This window comes from Cupressus sempervirens, chromosome 2 (genome assembly GCF_028749045.1).
Source record: "Cupressus sempervirens isolate cs-2001-9-10 chromosome 2, ASM2874904v1, whole genome shotgun sequence".
NCBI classification, from domain to species: domain Eukaryota; kingdom Viridiplantae; phylum Streptophyta; class Pinopsida; order Cupressales; family Cupressaceae; genus Cupressus; species Cupressus sempervirens.
Window position 1 is genome coordinate 722,339,481 of NC_143119.1, and position 22,107 is coordinate 722,361,587.

The 22,107-nt window shown below is 35.6% G+C and overlaps 1 protein-coding gene across 1 annotated transcript in view; it reads left to right on the plus strand.

Annotated features, from left to right (window-relative positions):
• LOC149575415 (myosin-15-like) overlaps positions 1–22,107 on the plus strand; it is a 226,018-nt gene that overhangs the window by 143,493 nt on the left and 60,418 nt on the right. The window contains exons 24-29 of the mRNA XM_089815148.1: positions 10,134–10,355; positions 13,689–13,828; positions 14,459–14,552; positions 14,937–14,987; positions 15,095–15,184; positions 15,323–15,493. Coding sequence (XP_089671274.1) covers positions 10,134–10,355; positions 13,689–13,828; positions 14,459–14,552; positions 14,937–14,987; positions 15,095–15,184; positions 15,323–15,493 — 768 coding nt within the window. The remainder of the gene's footprint in view (positions 1–10,133; positions 10,356–13,688; positions 13,829–14,458; positions 14,553–14,936; positions 14,988–15,094; positions 15,185–15,322; positions 15,494–22,107) is intronic.

Genomic DNA, 22,107 nt, shown 5'->3' on the forward strand with positions numbered 1-22,107 from the left:
GTATCTATAGGTGCACATTGGGATGTGTGGCAAGTGTTTGTCTTTATGTCTACTAACTGTACTAGTTAATTCCAGTCACATATCTGTTTGCCAAATGTCTGAAACAGCTAGTATATTCTTTCTATGACAACCTTGCATTGCTAGAAGTGCTCAATAACTTCATTTGCAGCCTACAAACTTGAAGACAAACAAAGATTTCATAACAGCAGTTTCAAAATTTGTATGCTAAATGTTTGACAATATTCAGCAGATTTTGATCAGATTTACAAGGGATATTCTAGAATTGAAGTAAGAACCGGTTGGGTTCTTTGCAAAATATAATGATTTTTTTAAAAACCAAACAACATCAACAAAAACATACCTCTTTTAGTGAAGTCTTCCTCTTCAATGTCTCCTAGGAATTATCCACACTTGCAACCACATAGGGGTAGCTCAAAGCATGCAACAATCACTTTTAAACACTCCATGTGCAGTGGCAATCAAACAAGAAATATTACCAATTATGGCAAGAAGTTTTGTTTTGCATTCATAGTGCACAAATGACACATATTTTACCCTTATGTCCATTATAGTTGTCTATTTAGGGCTGGAGGGTCAAATTAGCTAAATTGGAGGATCAACTTGGGCCATGCCATAGTTTTTGAATTTCCTTGTAAATAGCTTGGATTTGTCTGATAGACTTTGCGCCGAATTTACACCCGTACAATAGACTTTGTGGTGAATGACATTCCCCTTGCGTCTTGGCATGATCAAGCTCGACTTTGTAGTTGCGAGAAACAACTCTGGTAATGTAGGTGCTCAGTGGTGAGGATTGCTATCTCTATTGGGACTAAACTTACATGCCATGAAGAGGGGATTGTTGTCTCTTAGGGGTTGGTAACTACATAGTTTTATAAAAGCAATTTTTCGTTGTTGTTTTCCATAAGGCTTTCCACATAAACTATGAATTATGTGTGCTTTTATTGCATAATGGTTATATACTATATGAGTGATAATGTTATGGAAATTACACCAGAGTAACGAAACTCGCTGCGAGTTGGGCGAGTCGAGTTACCTCAACCGAGTCAAAATGACCTATGGCCCTAACTTGGTGGATGAACTGAGCTGACTCACCCAACTTGGTTGACTCACCTAGCTGACTTGGCTAACTCATCTGACTCGTCTGATTTTTAATTTTTTTTAATACAACTAAAATTTACCTTTGTACTTATGTAATCAATGTATGTTATGTATGTGATCAAATTACCTTCTATTTCATGATGTAATTGTGTCTATAAGCTTTAATCAATAATGGGTGCATGGAATTTCTTTAAATCCTAAAAAATCCCTAAATTTAAAGGGTTTTGTCACTTTGCCAAGTCACAGGCGAATCCAAGCTGGGTCACGAGTCGACTTACCCTTGCCGAGTCCGAGTCTCGTTACTTTGGTTATGGTAATTAGCTTGAAAAAGTAAATATAATCTAAAAGAATACATATGGCTAGGCAAAAAGTATATGGATCCTCGTCAAATAGGGCACCATTGATTTATGAAACAAATTATGCATTTTGCTACATAAGGATGATATCTTATTTGAACACTCTTGGTATGATATTTGGCAATCAGTTGCAAATAGCTACTTAGTTCCTCCAACTTACTAAATGAATTAGGTAGGAACGAAGTGAAGTGAAATTTATTGGAAAGCGAAGAATGTAATTTTATGTGGCTTATCTGAATCATAATTTAAAAAGGTAATGTATTACAGGTCTACTAGGGATGTGTAGGATAATTTGAAGAAATATCTATCAAGGAAATAATAAAGTGAAGAAGGCGAAGCTTCAAACATATAAAGACATTTTGAAATTCTGATGAAAGCAAAAATGAATCGTCTCCTTTTTGCCTTTTGTTGCCGAGATAGTGAATACAATAAGAGGTCTTTGTGAAGAGGTTGAAAGAAGTCATTATTGTGCAAAACGTATTAAGATCCTTGCCCTCAAGGTTCTTTTGTAGATCTCAGTGTTTGTACAAATGAGAGATCTGGATAGACTGACAAAGGACGAGAGGGATGAGATTCTCACTACTTGGGGATGGAGGATTGAAGACAAGCACATCAAAAGGAGAGGGACCCTTAAGGTGCGAAGAGCAAAAAGGAATACAACATATGGACCAAGTAATAACTCAAGAAACAAAACAAATGTAGATCACTTCATGAGAAAGCTTAAGAAAGGTTTCGGAAAGTATCGAGGCAAATTACCTCTCAAATGTGTTTAATTGTGGTAGAACAGGCGATTTTGCTTCTAAGTGCCTACAAAGTATCAATAAAAAAAGAGTTGTAAAAGGGTCAATATAGAAAGAAGGATTTTGTTATGTACCAAAAGAGTATATATTTAAGAAATGATAACAGCTCATTATAGAAAACCAACAAATAAATGTTAAATGGTGATAGAAAGAAATACTCTTTGCGGCATTGGAGGCAAAGATGATAGTTGTCAAAAAAAAGAAAAAGATTGAAATGACGTGCACAAGGAAGACGAAGCGGAATTGGACCTTGAGGAACTAGTGCTTTATTTCTATTGGAAGATTGAGAAACTTAATAAATGGATTTGAGACAAGAATTAAAAATTCAAGAGTGTTGTGAAGTCACAAAAATTTTTACAAAAAGTCTTTGAAGATTTATAGAAATTGAGTGGATTTGAAAGGTCAAATAGAAGAAGCATGAAGAGTTGAAGATAAGATAATTTTATTAATGCTCAACAAGAGACCACAAAGAGGGTGTAAGGGACTCAAAACGTACAACAGATAAAACAATCATTAGTAGGAAAACTCAACAATGCCTAGGGATAGAGCAAACAAAGCAAGAATCCGATAGAGGACTGACAGTAGAAGCTAGCAGCAAATTGATCACTCCTCGTCATCAAGAAGTAGTTTATAACCAATGGATATGGTTTGGGGTGAGAGGGAGCCTTGGGTTGTCACTGAGAACCACTGGAAGTGGAGGTCTATTGCCATGTAACCCCTGCAAGGTCTGAGAAACTTGGTATGTTCTGAAGTAGGGAGGCCAAGCAACCGTTTGGTGACTCGAGCTGGAGAGACAAACGTGAAGAAGGAAGTGATGAGCTAATCAGTTTTTTGTCCTGACAGGAACTGAAGTTGGAAGGTATGGTCCCAAAGTTGTGTGGCTTCTTGGGGAGCGAGCGCAAGACACTCCTTGTTAGTGTATTTGAAGAAGGATAAAAGGAACCCACACCTCCTCAACATACAATAAAAGCTCCCTCTAATCTCATAATATATGGGGCAATGGAAAATAATGTGTCTCCATCTCTACCTCAACCATGTCAAAAACACTGCAGATTCAGTCCTCCCTATCAATTTGGTGGTCTGTCTCGACATGAAGCCAAAGGGACCACCTTGAGAAAGCCCAAAGAGATGTGGAGAGTGTATGTGCAACGCTAGGCAAAGTATGAAGGGCACACGATGACCCCATCTTGTATATCAATAAAGTGCTTTGCATAGAAGGCCATCATTGGTCCGAGCCTCCACTAAGAGGTTAACCCATGTCATGAGAATGTATTACGTATAAATGTACTTCCTAATCTGCATATTCAACTATTGCTGCAAAGCGAGGAGATGAGCTAGTTCATCCAAAGAGAACTAAAATAGTGGAATGCGATCAATCTCATTATAGTAGTAGTGGGCCTGACTACAGCAGATGACACTCGCAATCACCTCTGAGGAATGAGAGGCCAAGTATGAGTATTTGTGACACCTTTCCACCAAATCCATGAAAACTTGAAACAAATGGAGGAACCAAACTAGTTTGAAGATGGCCTTGAGTCTGAAAGGATGGGCCCCAAAGTTGGGCAAAATCATATTGGGAGTAGACTGGTAGCATTTGATGATGCACGAGGGTTTGGATCCCAAACCCTGCTCCAAGAGAGAGGGACCCCAAACCACAAGGTCGTCTCAATCAATGAGTCGAAGAGAGACATCTTGGACATAGTGTCCTAAAAGTGATGTTGGAGATACTGTGTCTCAAGTAGAGCAAGGGACCCAACCTGCTTGTTGACCCTTGGCTGCATGGCAGGTCTCATACTAAAATAGGGTCCAAAGAACTTGACCGTAGGTATGCGTAAGAATACAATATCTCAACCTCCTCACCTTGGAAAAAGAAGTTGAGATGAGAGTTCTTTAAATGATTGATGACCATCACTGAGGTCTTACCTAGGTTAACCACTAACTACCATTAATCACAAAAAGAGGCTAGACCATCCAAAAGCCGTTGAAGATCCTTTGGGAAAAAGGGTAAGAGAACACAACAACTGCAAAGAGTAATATGGATAACCGAATAGTGCTTTGGGAAAGAGCAAACAAAGCTAAAACAAAGCAAGAATCTGTCAAAGGACGAGAAGTAGAAGCTAGTAGTGAACTAGTAACTCCTCATCAATGAGAAGTAGTCCAAAACCAAAGGATATAGGCAGGGGCTAGAGGGAGTTTAGGGTCATTGCTGAGAACTGCTGGAAGTGGAGGCCTAGTGCCATGTAACCCCTAGAAGATCTCACATACTTGGTATGGTTCAAAGTAGGGAGGCCAAGTGACTATTTGCTACCTCAAGCTGGAGAGACAAACGTAAAGAAGGAAGTGATGATCTGATCAGAATCATTAGATGTCTATCTCGACGAGAATTGAAGTTGTAAGGTGTGTCCCAAAGTTGTGTGGTCTCCTGGAGATAGAGTGCAAGACATTGCTCGTTAGTGTATTTGAGGAATGATAAAAGGGAGTGACACTCCCTCAACATGCAGTAAAACTCCCTCTAATCTCATAATAAATGGGACAACAAAAAATAAAGTGTTTGCGTCTCTGCCTTCCCCATGTCACACAAGGGGGCAGATCCGGTCCTCCCTGTCAATTTGGAGGTTTGTCTGGATATGAACCTGATGGGACCACATTGAGAAAGCCCAAAGAGATGTAAAGAGCGTATGCCAGGCAAGGTTTGAAGGATGCACGATGATTCCATTTTGTATATCAATATAGTACTTTGTATAGAAGGCCATCCTTGGTCAGAGCCCCTTGGGAGGTTAACCCATGTCATGAGAATATATTGCCTATAGATGTCCATCCTCATTCGTTTGCTCAATTCCTACTTGGGAGGGAGGAGATGAGCTAGGGCATCCAATGAGACCTAAAATGGTGGAAGGTGATTGATCTCAATCTAGTAATGGGCCTGATTAGAGGGGAAGACACCTGCAATTGCCTTCGAAGAATGAAAGGCCAACTAAGAGTATTTGTGAAGCCCATCAACCAAATCTACATAAGCTCGAAACAGATGTAGGAACCGAACTGGATTGGAGATGGCCTTGAGTCTAAAAAGATGGGTCCCAAAGTTGGCTAAAATGATAAAGGGAGGAGTGGATTGGTAGCACTTGATGATGCATTAAGGAAGAAGGGTTTAGACCCCAAACCTTGCTCCAAGAGAGAGGGAATGCAAACCACAGAGTCATAAATTACGATCAGCCTGATCAAGGAGTCCAAGAGAGACATTGTGTCCTTAAAGTGATGTAAATAGTGTCTCTCGAGTAGAACAAGGGAACCAAACCCCTTGTTGACCCTTAGCTGTATGGCAGATCTTATATTGAAACAGGTTCCAAAGAACTTGATCGTAGGTACGTGTAAGAAGACAAGATTTCAACTTCCTCACCCATGGAAAAAGAAGTGGAGATGAGAGGTCTTCAAACAATTGACGACCATCACTCAAGTCTTATGCAAGTTAACCACTTAGCTACCACAAATCACAAAAAGAGGCCAGACCATCCAGAAGTCCTTGAAGATCCTCCAGGGAGGAGGCTAAGAGAACCACATTGTCGGCAAAGAGTAATATGGAGAGTAGGAATGCCTTAAGTTATTCAATGTAGATGCTAAACAAGGTAGAAGAGAGAGGGAAATCTTGCATCACGCTAATGGTGCTTTGAATAGGGTCCCATAAACCCTCCGGGATCTTGAATCTACCCACCACACTCATGCAATCTCGTGATAGCCTTCAAAAGGAACTTTAGAATCTCAATGTCTCTAAGTCTCTAGAAACGAGCCATAGGATGGAGGGAATCACATGTTTTATGAAAGTCCACAAAGCAATAGTAGGTTTTGTAGAGTTGTGTCAAGCCTCCGTAATAATAACCTATAAAGTCAAATGTGGACCATGGACTAAAAGTTTGTCTAGATAGTGGCCTTTCCCCTCATATGACAATGTTGTCGATCAAGCTCTCTCGAAATAATAGTGTGTAGCATGGTGGCCTAAAGTTTGGCAGAAGTGTGCCCAACCATGATGATCATGTAGTTGTTGAGATTCCAAACTAGCCCATCCTAGTGGATTGGATGGATGGTATGTGGCAACTAAGAAGAGGGGAAACAGGTACACACATCTTTGTTGAAGAGCATAATGAGGAAGGAACCCAAAGTTGTGATACCATGCGTGAAGAGTTCCTCCTGGAATGCTTGCTCATGTGCCGTCCTTCTACTGTTCATGGATTTGACTGCCTCTCGAATGTTGGAGAAGGTGAAGAGATGTCAATGGGGTGGAGTGGGGTTGGCCAGGGATATCATTAAGAGTGGAGGTGTGCGAGACCAAACAACTATGTAAGCCACACTTAACCCCACCCCACCACCCCGCCCACCAACAATGAGGCTGACAGGTGAATAAGCAAGACTCCGAAAAGCATGAGAGCCCATCCAAAATTACCAAGTTTGAGGACTCACACAATTGGATTTGATGATGACTGTACCTTGTAAGGGGTTGCCCACTATCTTTTGGATAATTGCTGCAAGCCCAAGTTATCTAGATCCGACTGAAACGTACAAATCAAAGTCATCACCTTGTCAAGGGGGGTCTGGTTTGTGCGTTGAAGTCTCCCAAAATGATAACGTCAGTCATGCTTGACAACTTGGCCTTGCAATCATGTAAATCATGGTAGAGGTATAATATCCCCGCTATTAGGGTTAGCTTGGGACAAGTGATACCTACAAAATCAATGTTAGAATTCAACAATAATAAGTTCGAACATACTGTTCTACCCTCTAACTTAACCCCAACCTTAAAAATGTCTCTAGATTGGGTTTCCTAACCCTTAGTTATTTCACCATTTTTTCTGGAGTGCACCCCTTAAGGTTCTTCTTGGATGGGACATCCTCTATCCAAGGTCAATCACATATTAGCAGTGACACTATTATCCATTTATACAAAGGTTGTACTAACCCCTTGCACTAGCAATGAGGAATCATTCTCATCTAGCCATTTATACATGGATTGTGTTGCCCTTTCGCACTAGCACTATTAGCCATTTATATGGAGGATATACAAATTTCCTGTAGTGGCACTATGAGACTCCATTAATCCCAACTTAGCCATTTATATAGAGATGATCTCCATCCCTCATTGACACTTAGCAATTTTTATAGAGTTGAGCACAATCCCTACATTGGCACTATGGGTGTTTAATTTGTTATTTCTTTATATTCTTTTAATTACAATATTAAATGATAAATGTTCATCCAATTATTATTCTTTTTGAATTGTTAATAATCTTCTCATGTATATAATGAAAATATTAAATATATAACATACCTTATATACACACCTTTATGAAGCCTTTACCCCCTTTTAGAGTTTCCTTTCTTCTCATGTTAAATATGTCAAGAGGTATGTGATTATATCTCTTTTGTTACCTTTTTATATTTTCTCCTGTTGATACCATTCTTCTTTTTCATTATTCAATGATTATTTATAAATCTTATCTTATTTATCGTCTATATCCTTCTGAAAAATCACAAATCTTCATAACTGGGATTGTTTCAAAAGGTCACAACCCTTCATAATCACATTCTTTTTGAAAAGTCACAACAATTCATAATTACAATCTTTTTGAAGAGTCACAACCATTCATAAATACAACCCTTTTATAGAGTCACATCCTTTATCATTGCAACCATTTGAAAAAATAACTTGTTTTCTCCTCATTAATTTTCTCTTCCATTAATCCTTCTTTAACTTCTATTTTCTCTCTTCTTTTTTTTTTGAAATGAACTCTCCTGCTTTTTATATTTTAATTTGAAGGAGTTGTGTTTTTTCATTAAATATGTCTTGACTTTTCATTAGATTTAGTTAGTTTATATTATTCTATATTATATTATTTATTTACTTATTTATTTTGTGTTTGCTATCATTTTTTATTAAATCTTTAGAAAGGTAACATTCTTTCTACAATATTCTCTCTTGTATTTAATTATATTTATTAATTCATTCATTGCAATTTTATTATTACTTAATAATTTTTAATCTTATGCTATATCTATCTATCTATCTATCTATATATATAGATTGGTAATGGGATGAAGCTTAGAGTAATTGTCATTATTATTTATTGTAATTAATTATTATTATGTATTAAACTCCAGTAGATTTGAACCCAAGACCTCCCACATTAGAGGTTCACAAGTTACCGTTGTGTTGTAGGCTCTTGCCTTATACTACATATTATTTTATGGATAATAGATTATATTATTTTAAATATTTTTTCTTATTCTTATATTTTAATATTAATTTTGATATGATTTTATTATTATTATTTAATCAACAATATTGTAGTAGTTATTATTCAAATTCTATCTTAAACTGGGGACATGACAAGGGTTCACTCTCCTCCGTACTCTATATAGCATAGCATGAGGAGGGCAGTGCAAAGTAGCAAAGCATAATGAAGATGTTCTTGGAATGTGTATCCATGTTGTCAATATGGATCCACATAAATCTAGTCGATGTGTTAGAGTAAAGCACATAAGTCGCACCTATTAGGCGGTCCCTAGCTAAACAAGCGACCCCAGTAGAACTCCTGACCCTACTCATTCTCCTGATCTCATCTCTTAAAGTAGACAACCAATGGAAGAGGAGATGAGAAATCTACTAAAGACAAAAGATCAAAAGTGTGAAAAGATGGAATTTAAAATTGTTTCCTTAATAAAGGTATTGGAGAGGAGAATGGCACAAATAATTTAAAAAATGTAGAATGAGAAGAGTTCAATTTTTTTGGATGATATTGTTGTACCTCAAAGCCCTCATTCAATAAGACTTGTATTGACTATGAAGGAAACATGTCTAAACCATTATAGAAATCAAACAAAGAGAAAAATGATGTTGATGTCCCTTAAAGTCCCATCAAAGATTGAATCGACCGAAAGGAAAAGTTCAAGCCAAGTGTACCTATAGAAGCTAAAACTGACAAGGTTGGAAAGCCCTTCTCATCAAGGCAGATTCATATGCCCAAGTTTATCATTCCTTCTTTTGTTATTGTTTTTCATGCATTCACTTTGGTGATTAGGCAAGAGATTGTAGATTGTGTGTTATAAAATTATGATGGCATAAAAAGAGTTCTTATGGGTGGGCAGATGTTAGCTATAATGCATCTGTTTTGTTAGTAAAATATAATGTCATAGTGTACAAATGCAACAACTATGGACCGAACAATATATCATTTAGATGTTGCTTATGAACCTATAAAAAGCAAGAAAATGGAGAATACATTACCTAAGAAAAGGGAAGACCTACATGAGTGTGCAAAAGGAAGGCAGAGCGAGATAAACAAAAGAAGGATATTTGTTTGTTTATGTGGACACCGGTGCGAAATGTGGCCTCCTAATAAGCATTATGTTCGAACACATTTCCCTATATTCTCTATGCCTAATGCATATAGGATGCTGCCGGAATTTTTCATAATAAAATCAGGTCATTGAGTTTTAAGCTAACAAATTTTTTCAAATTTTTGGACAGTAATCAATAGAGGGATGGCATTCTTTTGAATGAGAGGATAGATTTTACATGCTAAATGCTCTTTCCAATGTTTTGTATTCATCCATTGTTACAGAGTGAACATTTGCTTTCTTTACTTGCAGTCGATTCTGTTGCACATTTGGTAATATTGTTCTGTCTTTGACTGTATGGATGTGACTTTATACTTGTTTAAAGCTTATCAGCATGCATCACAGCTTATTTAGGTTTCTTTTTTGGACGTTTATTTGAAAACATTTCTAGTGAGAAATCTCAGTTCTTTGGTATTCCTAGTGATGATGTTTCTTTGACATACCCAATGTAACAATTGTGTGATTTCTGCAGGTTGCTGCTGAAGAATCTAAGAGAATGGAAGTGAAGAAGCTGCTGAATGCATTCCAGGAAATGCAAGAGGAATTAAATAGAGCTAATTTGAAATTTATGCAGGAGAGAGAAAAAACGAATGTGCTTCAGAGTGAACTTGAAACGGCTACTAGAGAACTTTCAAAGCTTGAAATAACCCAGGTCAAATTTCAAGAACTGATAAAAGAGAATGAGCATTTTAAGGTGAGACTTCATTTAATTGAGAGAAAAATAAGTACTGGAAAATAAACATAATTTGACCCATTTACTGTTTACATCTTTAAGCTGCATATGTTTATGTTTGCATAGCTTATTTGTTGTAGGTTTTTTATTGCTGTTATATTTTACACATTTTTTCAAGGTAAATATGAGCCCAATTTAACAGTTTTTGTAAGAAAAGTTGCATGGGATTGTTTTTTGAGAGACTTGAGATGTCATTTGGGATGAAAGCAGAATTGAATCATGATACCATATTAAGCCTACATTGCTTATACCAGTCGTAAGTACCATTCAAGTAGAGCTCTAGAGTGAGATTGTACTCACATTTCTTGAATTTTTTTTTTCCCAGACGTGGGTTTTACTCAAGACTATATCAGTTTTGTATTCTTTGTGGTAGATGCTTTCTCTAGTTACATATATGCTTGCATTTATCAATCTTATCACTTTCTAAGTTGAGAAAAACACTACATAAATTAGAAAAAGAGTAAAAAAACCCTATTCAAAAAAAGGGGAAAAATTTCCTAATACAGCTTAAAATAACTCCTGTTTGAGGGTGTATATGTGCACTCCAAGCTTATTAGAATGGATTGCGCCTTATATTATTTGGTTCTTGCCTGAGAATGATGCCATGATTTTCTCACTGTGCCAGTTACTGTCTGGAATGGATGTATGCACTGCATCAGCACCAGTTACATATACCAGGATATGTCAATATATTATGGTGATATAATAACCAGTAGGCACAATGTTGTCTGAAGAGCTATGATATTTGTTTGTGACTAAGGGGTCTAGGATTGGGTCTGGTCTGGACACATTTTTGTACAGGTGAACTGGATTGAATTCGATAGGATTTCGAGGAAACAAAAATGGACGCTAACACTTTTAAGTTTTAATAAGTTTTAATTATTTATTTTTTATTGCTTGTGTTAAAAAATGGGATCGATAATATTAAATAGTAAATACTGATAAGTTGTGGGTATTGATTATCTTTCAATGTTGTGAGGGTGGTAATCATGCAGTGGCTTTGGTCAGCTGAGTGGCATTGGTTGACTAGAAAGGCTGTACATCTCGCTGCTTGTTTTTCAATCATAAATAAAGATGGAACCATTGTGCTCAAAGTGATGGATTGCAGCAACAAAAGCCCATTTCGACTTGCAATGCATTACTTTCACTAAAATGGTTTCATCATCGTTGATTGAAGAAATAGTTGCTTAGGGGAATAGTGATAGTAAACCTAAGGATATGATGAAATGAGCCCCAACAAGCTCATATCATGAAGTTATAGACCTTACATAATTACAACAGGTTGGGCAATTAGCATTTATGTGAGAACTCCAACCAGTTCTAACTTCAATTCTAATGGTTTGACATTTTTTAAAACATTTATCATGCAAGATTTGATACCAATGTAAAGAACCTCAACCGTTTCTACCTTCAATTCAAGAGGTTTGACATTTTGTCAAACACTTATCAAGCAAGCTCTGGTACCAGTGTAAGGAGACCTGTTGGATCATTCTAGAACTGTGCTGGATGAAAGTTTTTTGCAATTTTTGGGTTTTGTGTATATAAATAAATTTTTAATTTTTCAGAATAGATGGATACGCCTTAAGAAAATAAATATAATTACTAAGAACAAGTATAGCTTTCCAGTGCAATTCAGATTTCAATTATTTTGATGCAAACAATTACTACAATCTTAAGCATAAAAGCAATTATTTTTTAATGAACCTGTGATGACGGTGATGTGTGATAGGTGCAGCAGAACAATTGAATTGCCAATGACACATATGATTAGCAGACCTGAACTTATAGCTGCTGCTGTGGGGGTTGATGCCAAGCAAGATTAGCTTGTATACAACACAAACAAACACCCCAAATGCCATACGTGGATACCAGAAAATCTCATGTGGGTGTATGAAACCAAATGCTGCTTCAAATAGGTTGATAGCAGTACAAGAATCTGCCCTCCAGTTGCAATGTTTATTGCTATAAATCAGTAATATTGAACACTGCAGAAGTATAGAAAATAACTTCCACAATGTTCAGCTTGAACAGTATAAAACCCTTCTCTTTGAACGCAAATGTCAGATCATATGAATTCCAAACTTATATACAACATAAACTTGGTGTTAATCAGAATTTAAACATAATTCACCGTGTGTTTCAACAACTCAAATTGCAACCAAGCATCGAGTATTCCTCTCCAAAAGCCAAAGTTTAAACCCTCAAGAAACTCACAAAATTCATAAATGCAAAATGACAAGAAATGAACAAATCAAAGCTAGAGGCTTGCTTTTATAACAATTAAAGCCAAAATCTTCTTCAAGACACCAATGGCCAATAGCTTTTTCTATACACTTTTCAATTAAATGCAAAGTTTTCTTTTGGTTGTATATTTGAATTTAATAATATAAAATGATAATCATTTACTCCAAAACTTTAATTAATTCCTTGGCATAGGTTTCCAAGAACTAATTAAATAAATGGCCCCTTCCAATGATGACTCAACCCTCAAGTGAAATTATAAAGTTAAATTATAACTTTATAAATTGCAAATTAATACTTTGTAATAAGCCATTTAATGATTTAATAATAATTTGGCCACAAACAATAATAACTCCCAAAATACTTGTCCTTTAAATATGTCATCTGAAATATGAGTCACACCTATTCTTTGTCCATGTGACCAAATGCACTTTCCTAAAATATAAAGGGGTCCTCTCAACTATCACCAAACTTGTCATAAATAGCAGGTGCATGAAACTAAGCCAAAACGAAGTCCAATCTGAGTCAAACAAAGACCAAACTGGAACACACTGAATTGCGAAGAAGACATGACCTTCCAATAACCAAGCATTTTTCTCAGAACACCCTCTATCCACAATAATTAGCTTACAAGGATCACAATAATAGGCTAATCCCTCAAACTCTAATGCTAGGAAAAATGGGGACATTACAATTTGAAGGGTTTTTTAGTATTTATATATTGGGCTGGTTAAATTATAAATCATTATTTATGATATAATTTAGATATAGTTAATGTTTATTATAATTGTAAACCTTGATATCTCTAATATGAATTTGAACATCTTGAACTCCTAGTCCAAAGGAAAAATAAGAAAATCGATTTTATAAATTCCAGTAATGCTTTCACCATATTTTCCAATTTTGTTGCATTGGTATCTTAAGGTTGAAGTCTGTAGCCAATGATTCGTAGACATTCACAATTTTCTTTTCACCATTTTTAGTGATAATCTTTTAATGATATCTAATTATGGTTTTGCATTGTAATTCAGACTGTCAGTTGCCATTTTGCAGGCTTCAGTAGAACAAATTGAAAGGAAACAATTGGAAACAGAGACAGAGTTCATAAGAACTAAAAAGGAGCTTGAAGAATGGCAAAGAAGGGCAGTGGAAGCTGAGTTGAAGGCATCTCGAGCAAAACAGGATCTACAGAGGTGCATTTAATATATTTGTTCAATATAGTTATCAATATGTTACTTTTGAAGTAAAATATTATCTATTGGTGTCTTGAAGATAACATTCTTTTCCTAAAGGTCACGCCTTTGTGCGAAGTCTTGAGGATTGTAACTCTACTTTTAATAAAATGGTCATTATAATGACACCCAAAACTGCTTTATTTTTTGGGAGGGTTTCGTTAGGCACTCTATTTCTGAACATGCAATTCTACAAAATAGAAGCATGTATATCACTTGTGAATTATTTTCTGTTATTTAAATTTCTTGCTGCTTTAACTTTGTAATGATTTGTTGATTTCTTGAGGCTAAGACTTTTGGCCTGTGGGTTAGCTGTGCAATGTTTTTTGGATTTCAAAAGTTCTATCTATTACATAATTTCACTAAATAAAGAGATCCTTTGTTCTAAATATTGCTTATGTAGGATGTGCCCTTATTTAGTATATTAAAGTACCCTATACTTTAGTACACAATTACACAAGCAGTAAAATGCTGACTATTAGCTATCCTTTGTGATCTGTATGCAGTTATTATAAGATCTTTCAACAATTTTTGGCCATTTTCCCTGTTTGTGATACCTGACTTATTATTGTGTTTTAACTACATTTACAGTTTTGAAGAAAAGATTGCTAGTGTCAATCATGAGAAGCAAGTGCTTAGGCAACAATCTATAGCAATTTCACCGAACAGCGGCCTCAAAAATATTGTAAGTTCTGTTCTTATTCAGGTCTAGCATTGTTCAATAATTTCAAAATGACATTAATTTACCTCACAGCATAAACTATATAACTCGTCAACTTCTTTTTCATGAGAATTGATCATAATGAAAATACAACCAAATGTTTATTATGGTTTGGCAATACCAAAGAATTTTTATATTAGAATGATTTTAGTTTTCATTTTCTTCTTAAAGCTACATATCAAAATCATGTTTAGAAGAGATGAAGCACTAAAAATGAAAGATGCGCAAAAGGAGTTTTTAGGTTAAGAGGTGTTATGCCAGATTTGAGTACAATCTTATTTGTGGGTATCTTTCATTTGGAGTGATTGGATAATGCATCTTAAGTTAAGTGATAATGTATGTTTACAGAAAACATCTGAACTTCATCAGCTTTCAAATGAGGATCAGCGATCTCATTTTGTAAGTTCAAAATGCACTGTTCACTAGTGCAGCAGATGCTTTTGAGTGTTCAATTATTTCAATTGCATTCTTCATAACAGATAAACTGATTTAGTTTTTGATTTCAGGATTCACCCATGCCCTCTCAGATTTTTAGAGAGTTCAGTCGCACGCCAGTGGAATCTAGACGCTCTAGATTACTAGTAGAAAGACAGCAGGTACCAATCTTGTGAATGACATTTCTATGCATGAATATACAAGATAAAATTTTTATCTGCTGAATTCCTAAGCTTATATTAAAATTTTGAAAAAAAAATGTCCTAAAATTATCTTTAACCGAAAGCTGTTTTTGGCAGGAAAATCAAGAAGTTCTTCTGAAGTGTGTTTCTGAAAATTTGGGTTTTAGCCATCATAAACCTGTTGCTGCCTGTGTTATTTATAAGTGCCTTCTTCATTGGCATACATTTGAGGCTGAAAGGACAGCTATGTTTGATCATTTGATTCAGGCTATTCTCTCAGAAATTGAGGTTTGATTTTTGTGTTTATGGCATGTGATTTTATGATGAATAACAGAAAACAAGGGGATTGGTGGGTTGTCTATGATCTGCAAATGTCAATAATCATTGTATTTCAACAACTTGGTGCATGGTTTAGGCTTAGTGAGGATTATGATGCATTTAGGCATGCTAAAGAGGAGTACTAATTTATCTCTTGCCTTGTATTAATTAATATACACCAGTTCACTTTAAGGTATGGAAGTTGTTATTAGAATGCGTAAGAAAAATTGCATCAAGCAGATGTCTGAAATGTGATGTCCCCATTGTTACACTAGTATTATAATAGCAATAAAATACTTACGTGATCAAGGGGTGGCAGACCTGAAACACCTATAGGTAGTTAGAAGGAAGCTAGAAGTGAATTGTACATAGCAAGTAGATAGAGTAATAAAACTCAAAGTTATCAAGAAAATCATGAAGTCCCGTAAATAAGACAATTTTCCCTTAGTAGCATTAAGAGATATAAGGACGAGTTAAAATCCAAGATGAAAGATACCCCCATCAACACCATCATGACAATAATCATCATACTAAATTAAGAGAGCAACATGTTCATAATATCATATGAACAAATCTTTTTTGATACTTCTATTATAGCAAGTAATAAGAGCATCTTCATTTGATTGTATCTGCCTTGACTATGACCTTGCTGATGTTTAAATTACTGTTTTGTAGAAGCTCTTTTTATTTCTCTGTTTGTTAGGATAGTCGATAAATATCAAACCAATTCTAACCATTTAAAATACTGTAAATGTAAAAATTTCTTGGAAAAATGATATTTGGGAAGGAAAATCTAAAGATTATGCAGTGGATGTAAAATTAAATGGAATAACTTATGTTATTTTAGCTACCTTATATTTTAATATCTAGCTTTCAGGAAGAAACCTAGTTAGCTATACACCCTTTTTGGTCTTTCCTTCAATACAAGAGTCAGTAGGTTAAAATCTATTTCTTAAATTCTTGGACAAACATTAGAAACTTGAGAGATTTTATAATCTTTAACATGTTAAAGTAATTATTACTTGCCAATGGTCATTTTGTTATTAGTTGTAGGCTTTAATAGAGTAGTTCCAACTTTCAAATGTATGTTGTCTTATTTCCTTTTGGAATGTTTTTTAATTAATTCCACATTGGTAAAGTGGCCTGTCATCAGATGTTGTAAACCTATTAAGAAAGTCTTGTTTCTAGTTAATTACTCAATTTCTGATAATCATTGTACATTTCCATATTGGTATCATGGCTAAATTAGAACCATGGAGATTGTATGTAATAACCCCAATAGGTTATAACTTCTTCCAACACCAAAAATCTTTATACTTCAGTTGTTTGACATTTCGTCAAACACTTTGCAAGCAAGGGTCCTCTGACTGATATAACTTTTTAGATTGCTGCAGTGATTCTTGTTTGGATTTGCCTCAAAGAGAATGCTTACAAAAGACTCCAAATTGTCTAAACAATGACCTAACATAAATATGCAACTAATTTTGGCAATAGTGAATGCATATATGAGTTCTAATCATGAAAATGATCACCTACAACCAACTGGTATTTTAACAACCAGTTGGTATGCAAGCTAACTGGCTCATAAAAAATGATATATTAACGCTCAAAGACAACTATTAATGACCAGCAATTGTATCTCCTTAATTGAGAATGAGTATCCAATACAATATTCATACTAAGTTAGCCAAGACTTTTGGCATTTACAAAGATATCAAAATATGATGATTGCTGGTAAAGTAATATGCACCTACAGCTACCAATGAAAACTAATGCAACACTAAATATCTAACTTCAATACTCCCCTACAGCAGTACGCTAATCACATGCATGATTAAATACAACTAAAGCCATGGATTGCTGATACCATTGTGAGGAATGTAAAAATGAATGATGTATCTATTAATGAATGATAGGTCTGATACAAAATGACAATTACAACAGCACTCTATAGTGAAAGGCAACTATGAAAATACACATCAAACTTGGCATATGAAGTCGCTTAGAGAATAGATGTATTGCAATACCACTGAACAGAAAATAACCTCCTCAAATGCCCAAGTCGTGCCTCTCTAGATGCCGCCCTTGATTGTAGATGGCTGTAATAATTTTCTTTTCTTTTTCAAATTTGCTTTTTCGGATTGCTTTTTTTTTTTTGGATTGCTTTTCCGGACCTGCTTTTTCGGCCTGCTTTTTCGGTTCTGCTTTTTCTGCCTGCTTTTTTCAGACTGCTTTTTCGGCTTGCTTTTTTCAAACTGCTTTTTCGGCCTGTTTTTTTGAATTGCTTTTTTGGTCTTCTTTTTCGAACTGCTTTATCGGCCTGCTTTTTGTACTCAAATATTTTTTCTCAATGTAGCACAAATAGAAGACTGAAGTATCTTCCTCCCAGCTGCAATAATTCAAGTGATATTTCACACCCTCAAAATTGTGTACCAATTGAGAGTTTTCGTTCTCAATGGCCAGTTGTGACTATTGCAGAAACCCTAGGCTCCACAATGCACATCAACAAACATCAACATCAACAACAACAAATCTAGACAATTAAGTGACTTTATAAAATATTTTATAATTCAAGTCACTTTATTAAATTAATTAAATATAAAGTTACCTTTTAATATTTATTTATTTGATAACTTTATAAATAATTAACTTAATACCACTTATTTATATAATTAAAATAATTAATTAGTCATCCTCATAAAATATTCATTATTTTGGACAACCTAATTAATTAAATTAATTAAATCAAATTGCCTCCAAAATGGGGACATGACAGTCCGCCCTTCCTAAAATTGCTTGTCCCCAAGCAATGGCTGAACAATAAACCAGTCAATCCGCCTGGATCCCAAATGTAGTCATGTACTATACTGCTATCAATCAACACAGGCTCCTGCAATATCCTCTGCAATATAACCAAGAGGAATCCATAATCAAACTGACAATTACAGCTCAACCAAACTCCAAAGTCACAACTGCCATAGTCAGAGACCCACAAGACACAAACTCATAGAAAATCAAAACCCAAGTAAAGTGGACAAATCAAACTGCCAACACAGTAAATACCATCAACGCATCCCACTGGCCTATATGGAATGTACAATCCAACTCTACAACAATGGTGAACGCTCCCAAATGAAACTGTACCAAGTATGGAGAATCCACACACTGTACAACTTCTGCAGTCAACACAACTCTGCAGATCACCGACCACTGTCTCATAACCATAACTCCCATGCACTGCTGATGGTGAAAAGACATCACAAGATAAACAGGAAGAAATGGAACCCAAACCAAATTTGCTTGCCATCAACTCCTCAACACAAGGATCAAATGCTAACTGATGTACATACCCTGTAGTATAATGCTGATAAAAAGAACCAACCTCAGTCAACAACTCACCATGAACAAGTGATACAACCCACTGTGACTGATCACCAGCTAAGTCAGGAGATGTCATAGCCAAAGGAGTAGAATCAATAACAACAAACGCTGAAGCATCACTCCCAAACTCCTGCTCTAAGTCATGTATTATCAAGCTGTCAACCGCAGAACCTATCGCCATGTCATGCCCATCACAACTCTCATCCTGAGGCGTCAAACCATCCCATAACTGATGACAAGCACTAGGAACCAAAGTACATCTCTGTATCATCATCTCATCAACATGGTCATCAAAGGTAAATTGATGAGCATACCTCACAGTGTAATGCTGATAGAATGCGCCAATCTCAGTTAGTGGCTCAGACTGCAATCGATCATTAACCATGTTGGAACTGATTACTACCTCCGAAGACATCGCCAAGGGAGTAGTATTACTAGCAGGAACCAGGCCAATGGTGGGCTCACTGATATCACACATGATCTTTGATACAACATCTCTAGTCTCCGTGCCATCAGTACTAGAGGCCACCACCATGTTAGGCATACCACAACAATCTGCTGCAACACCCAACTCAACTGAACCTGACTCTAGTGGGAACGAACCTGATATGCCAATGTTAGTATCAAGGATGGATGCATCCCAATCTCCACTGTCTTTGACAATCTCGACCATGAACATCCTCGGATCACCAGACACCACAGCTTGTGACTGTACAGAATCAGGTAAAGACTGTAGTCGCTCTAACTCCACGGTCACCTTAGCCAAATGAAATTGTGACTCCTCGAAAGCCAACTGTGTATTCTCAAGAATCTCAGAAGTCACCTCGAGCTGCTGAGTAAGCTCACTAACCTCAACTTCTTACACAACCACTCTAAGATCTAATAATGTAAGATAATTCTCCTCAAAAGAATTGAGTAACTTTTTTACTAAACATGGTATCAAAATAGACTTTGCTACACCCTTACGCTCCACAACAGTAGAAGTGGTTGAGAGCTAAAACCACTCTTTCACACAAACGGCTCGATGTATGATGAAGAACAACAATGTTCCCAAGAGGTTTGGTGTTGAGGTAACATTTACAACAGTTTATGTTCTTTTAGATATCTCATATTCACAATGTTGTTTGTGATTCTCATTGCAATCTCATATAGAAAGCTTTTGATTCTTATCAAACCGACAAATATCTTGGTAATCTTTTTGTGCTCAATTTTGTAATAGTTGTTTATTTGTCACAAACAATGAGGCTAATTTGGTCATAAGAATCACAATATGATTTTTCAATTACAAATGCTACATATTTGTTAAAGAGGCCAAGAAGAGTATTGCTCTTGGCATGGGAGATCTTGGGCTATATATTATATAGCCTTGTTGATAGTTGATAGGCCAGCTTGCATTGGTAGCCAACAACACAAAAATTATCATGACACTTTGGCATTAGTGGCATGGGCACCTTAAAATTATCCCACATTCGATTGGCTTAAGAAACTCAATAGATGGACTTCTTGCAATTTAACAATAGGAAGATGTTTATAGAGCTTGTTAGTTTGGGAAGCATCAAAGACCTCCATTTGATGATGAGCAAACTTGGATAGGTAAATGAATTCTACAACCAATAAACATGTGTTCATTAACCATGCTAGATATTTTCTTCTCTTTGTTGATGAATTTAACAAGAAAATGTGGGTGTATTTTTTGAAATTCTAACATTTGAAGCATTGGTAGAAAAATTGGCAAGTTCTTAGATAACCAATGTAAGATTCTTAATAGAGCTCAGCAATATTTGTTATAAACATGGTATCAAAATACAATTACTCAAGAGTGGTTGTGATGCATAACCCCACTATCACACAGATTGCTCAATGTATGATGAAGAGCAACAATGCTCACATTAGGTTTTGTGTTGAGGCAATATGTACAACAAAATATGTTTTTTTTGTTTATCCTATATTAATAAGGTGGTTGTCATTCGTCATTGTAATCCTATTTAAGAAATCTTTTGCTTCTTTTTAAATTAATGAAATATCTTGGTAAACTTTGCGTGCTCAACTTTTGCAATAGTCTTTTGGTTGTCATAAGCAGTGAAACGAATTTGCTCAAAAGATTCACAATATGCTTCGTTGTTCAATCAACATATGCTAGCTGGCATTTCCTTAAACATAAGCAATGTGAATACTATATTGAAGTTGATACTCAAGAGAGGTATCATACAAGAATGTGTCTCTAGAGAAATTTAGTCCGAGGTTTCACATGAAGTGGGAATCCTAGATATATTATTTGAAATGGGTGTTTGAACTCCAAGCATACTTGAGAGGTGTCAATATGGAAATGGGTAATTTAGCCACATTAAAGGGTTGACTTATGGTTGTTGGTTGATAATGTTTCATAAACAAATGGAAAATTTGCTTTCATTTGGCTTAGGTGTATATTAGGCATCAATTTGAACCTTAATAGATGGTAAAGTTAAGAAGAGGAGGGATTTGTTGCCTTAAGTCATTTGATGAAGAAAACAATAAGCTAGAGTATTTCTTTAGAGACTAAAATAGTTATTGAGGTAATTATATATTTAATCTAGCTACTCCAAGAACCTATAAGCAAAGATGATATTTAAGGATAAATTGCCACTTACACCTATAAAGGCCTTTTGGTTTTCTATTTTGATTGCCAATTATTATGTATTGGACATCCGATTGTGCATTGAGTTTTTTTTCGGCATAGACTAGTTACAATTGTGAATTGGTTGATGATTATGTTCCTCTTAGCAACCATCCATTCTTTAAAATAGTTAGTGTATTATAAGGAAAATAGTGTGATCTAGTTGGTTTGACTTCGGTCCTTGGCTGACCATGTTTGGTCCTCTTTAGTAATTATTTAATGAGCAAACAAGGATTTATCATAGTGCTATGTCTTGTAAGCATCATCATCTCTATTATTGATTCATGTGTTCATTTTATCATGTAGATCAATAAGCAATGTGAAAGCGATTGCAAATGGCACTGGTGATCAACATTTATTATGTATTTGCCTTTGAGCAGTAGTTTAGTAGTCGCATTCATAGTTGGAAAACTCGCCAAAGGTAAAAACTCGCCAAGCACCCCAAAAGTTTAATCGAGAAAAACTCGGCGATTTTAAAAAAAAAACTCAGGAAAACTTGGGAACCTAAAAAAACTGATGAAATTTAATTAAAAATACATTTATTTTGCAA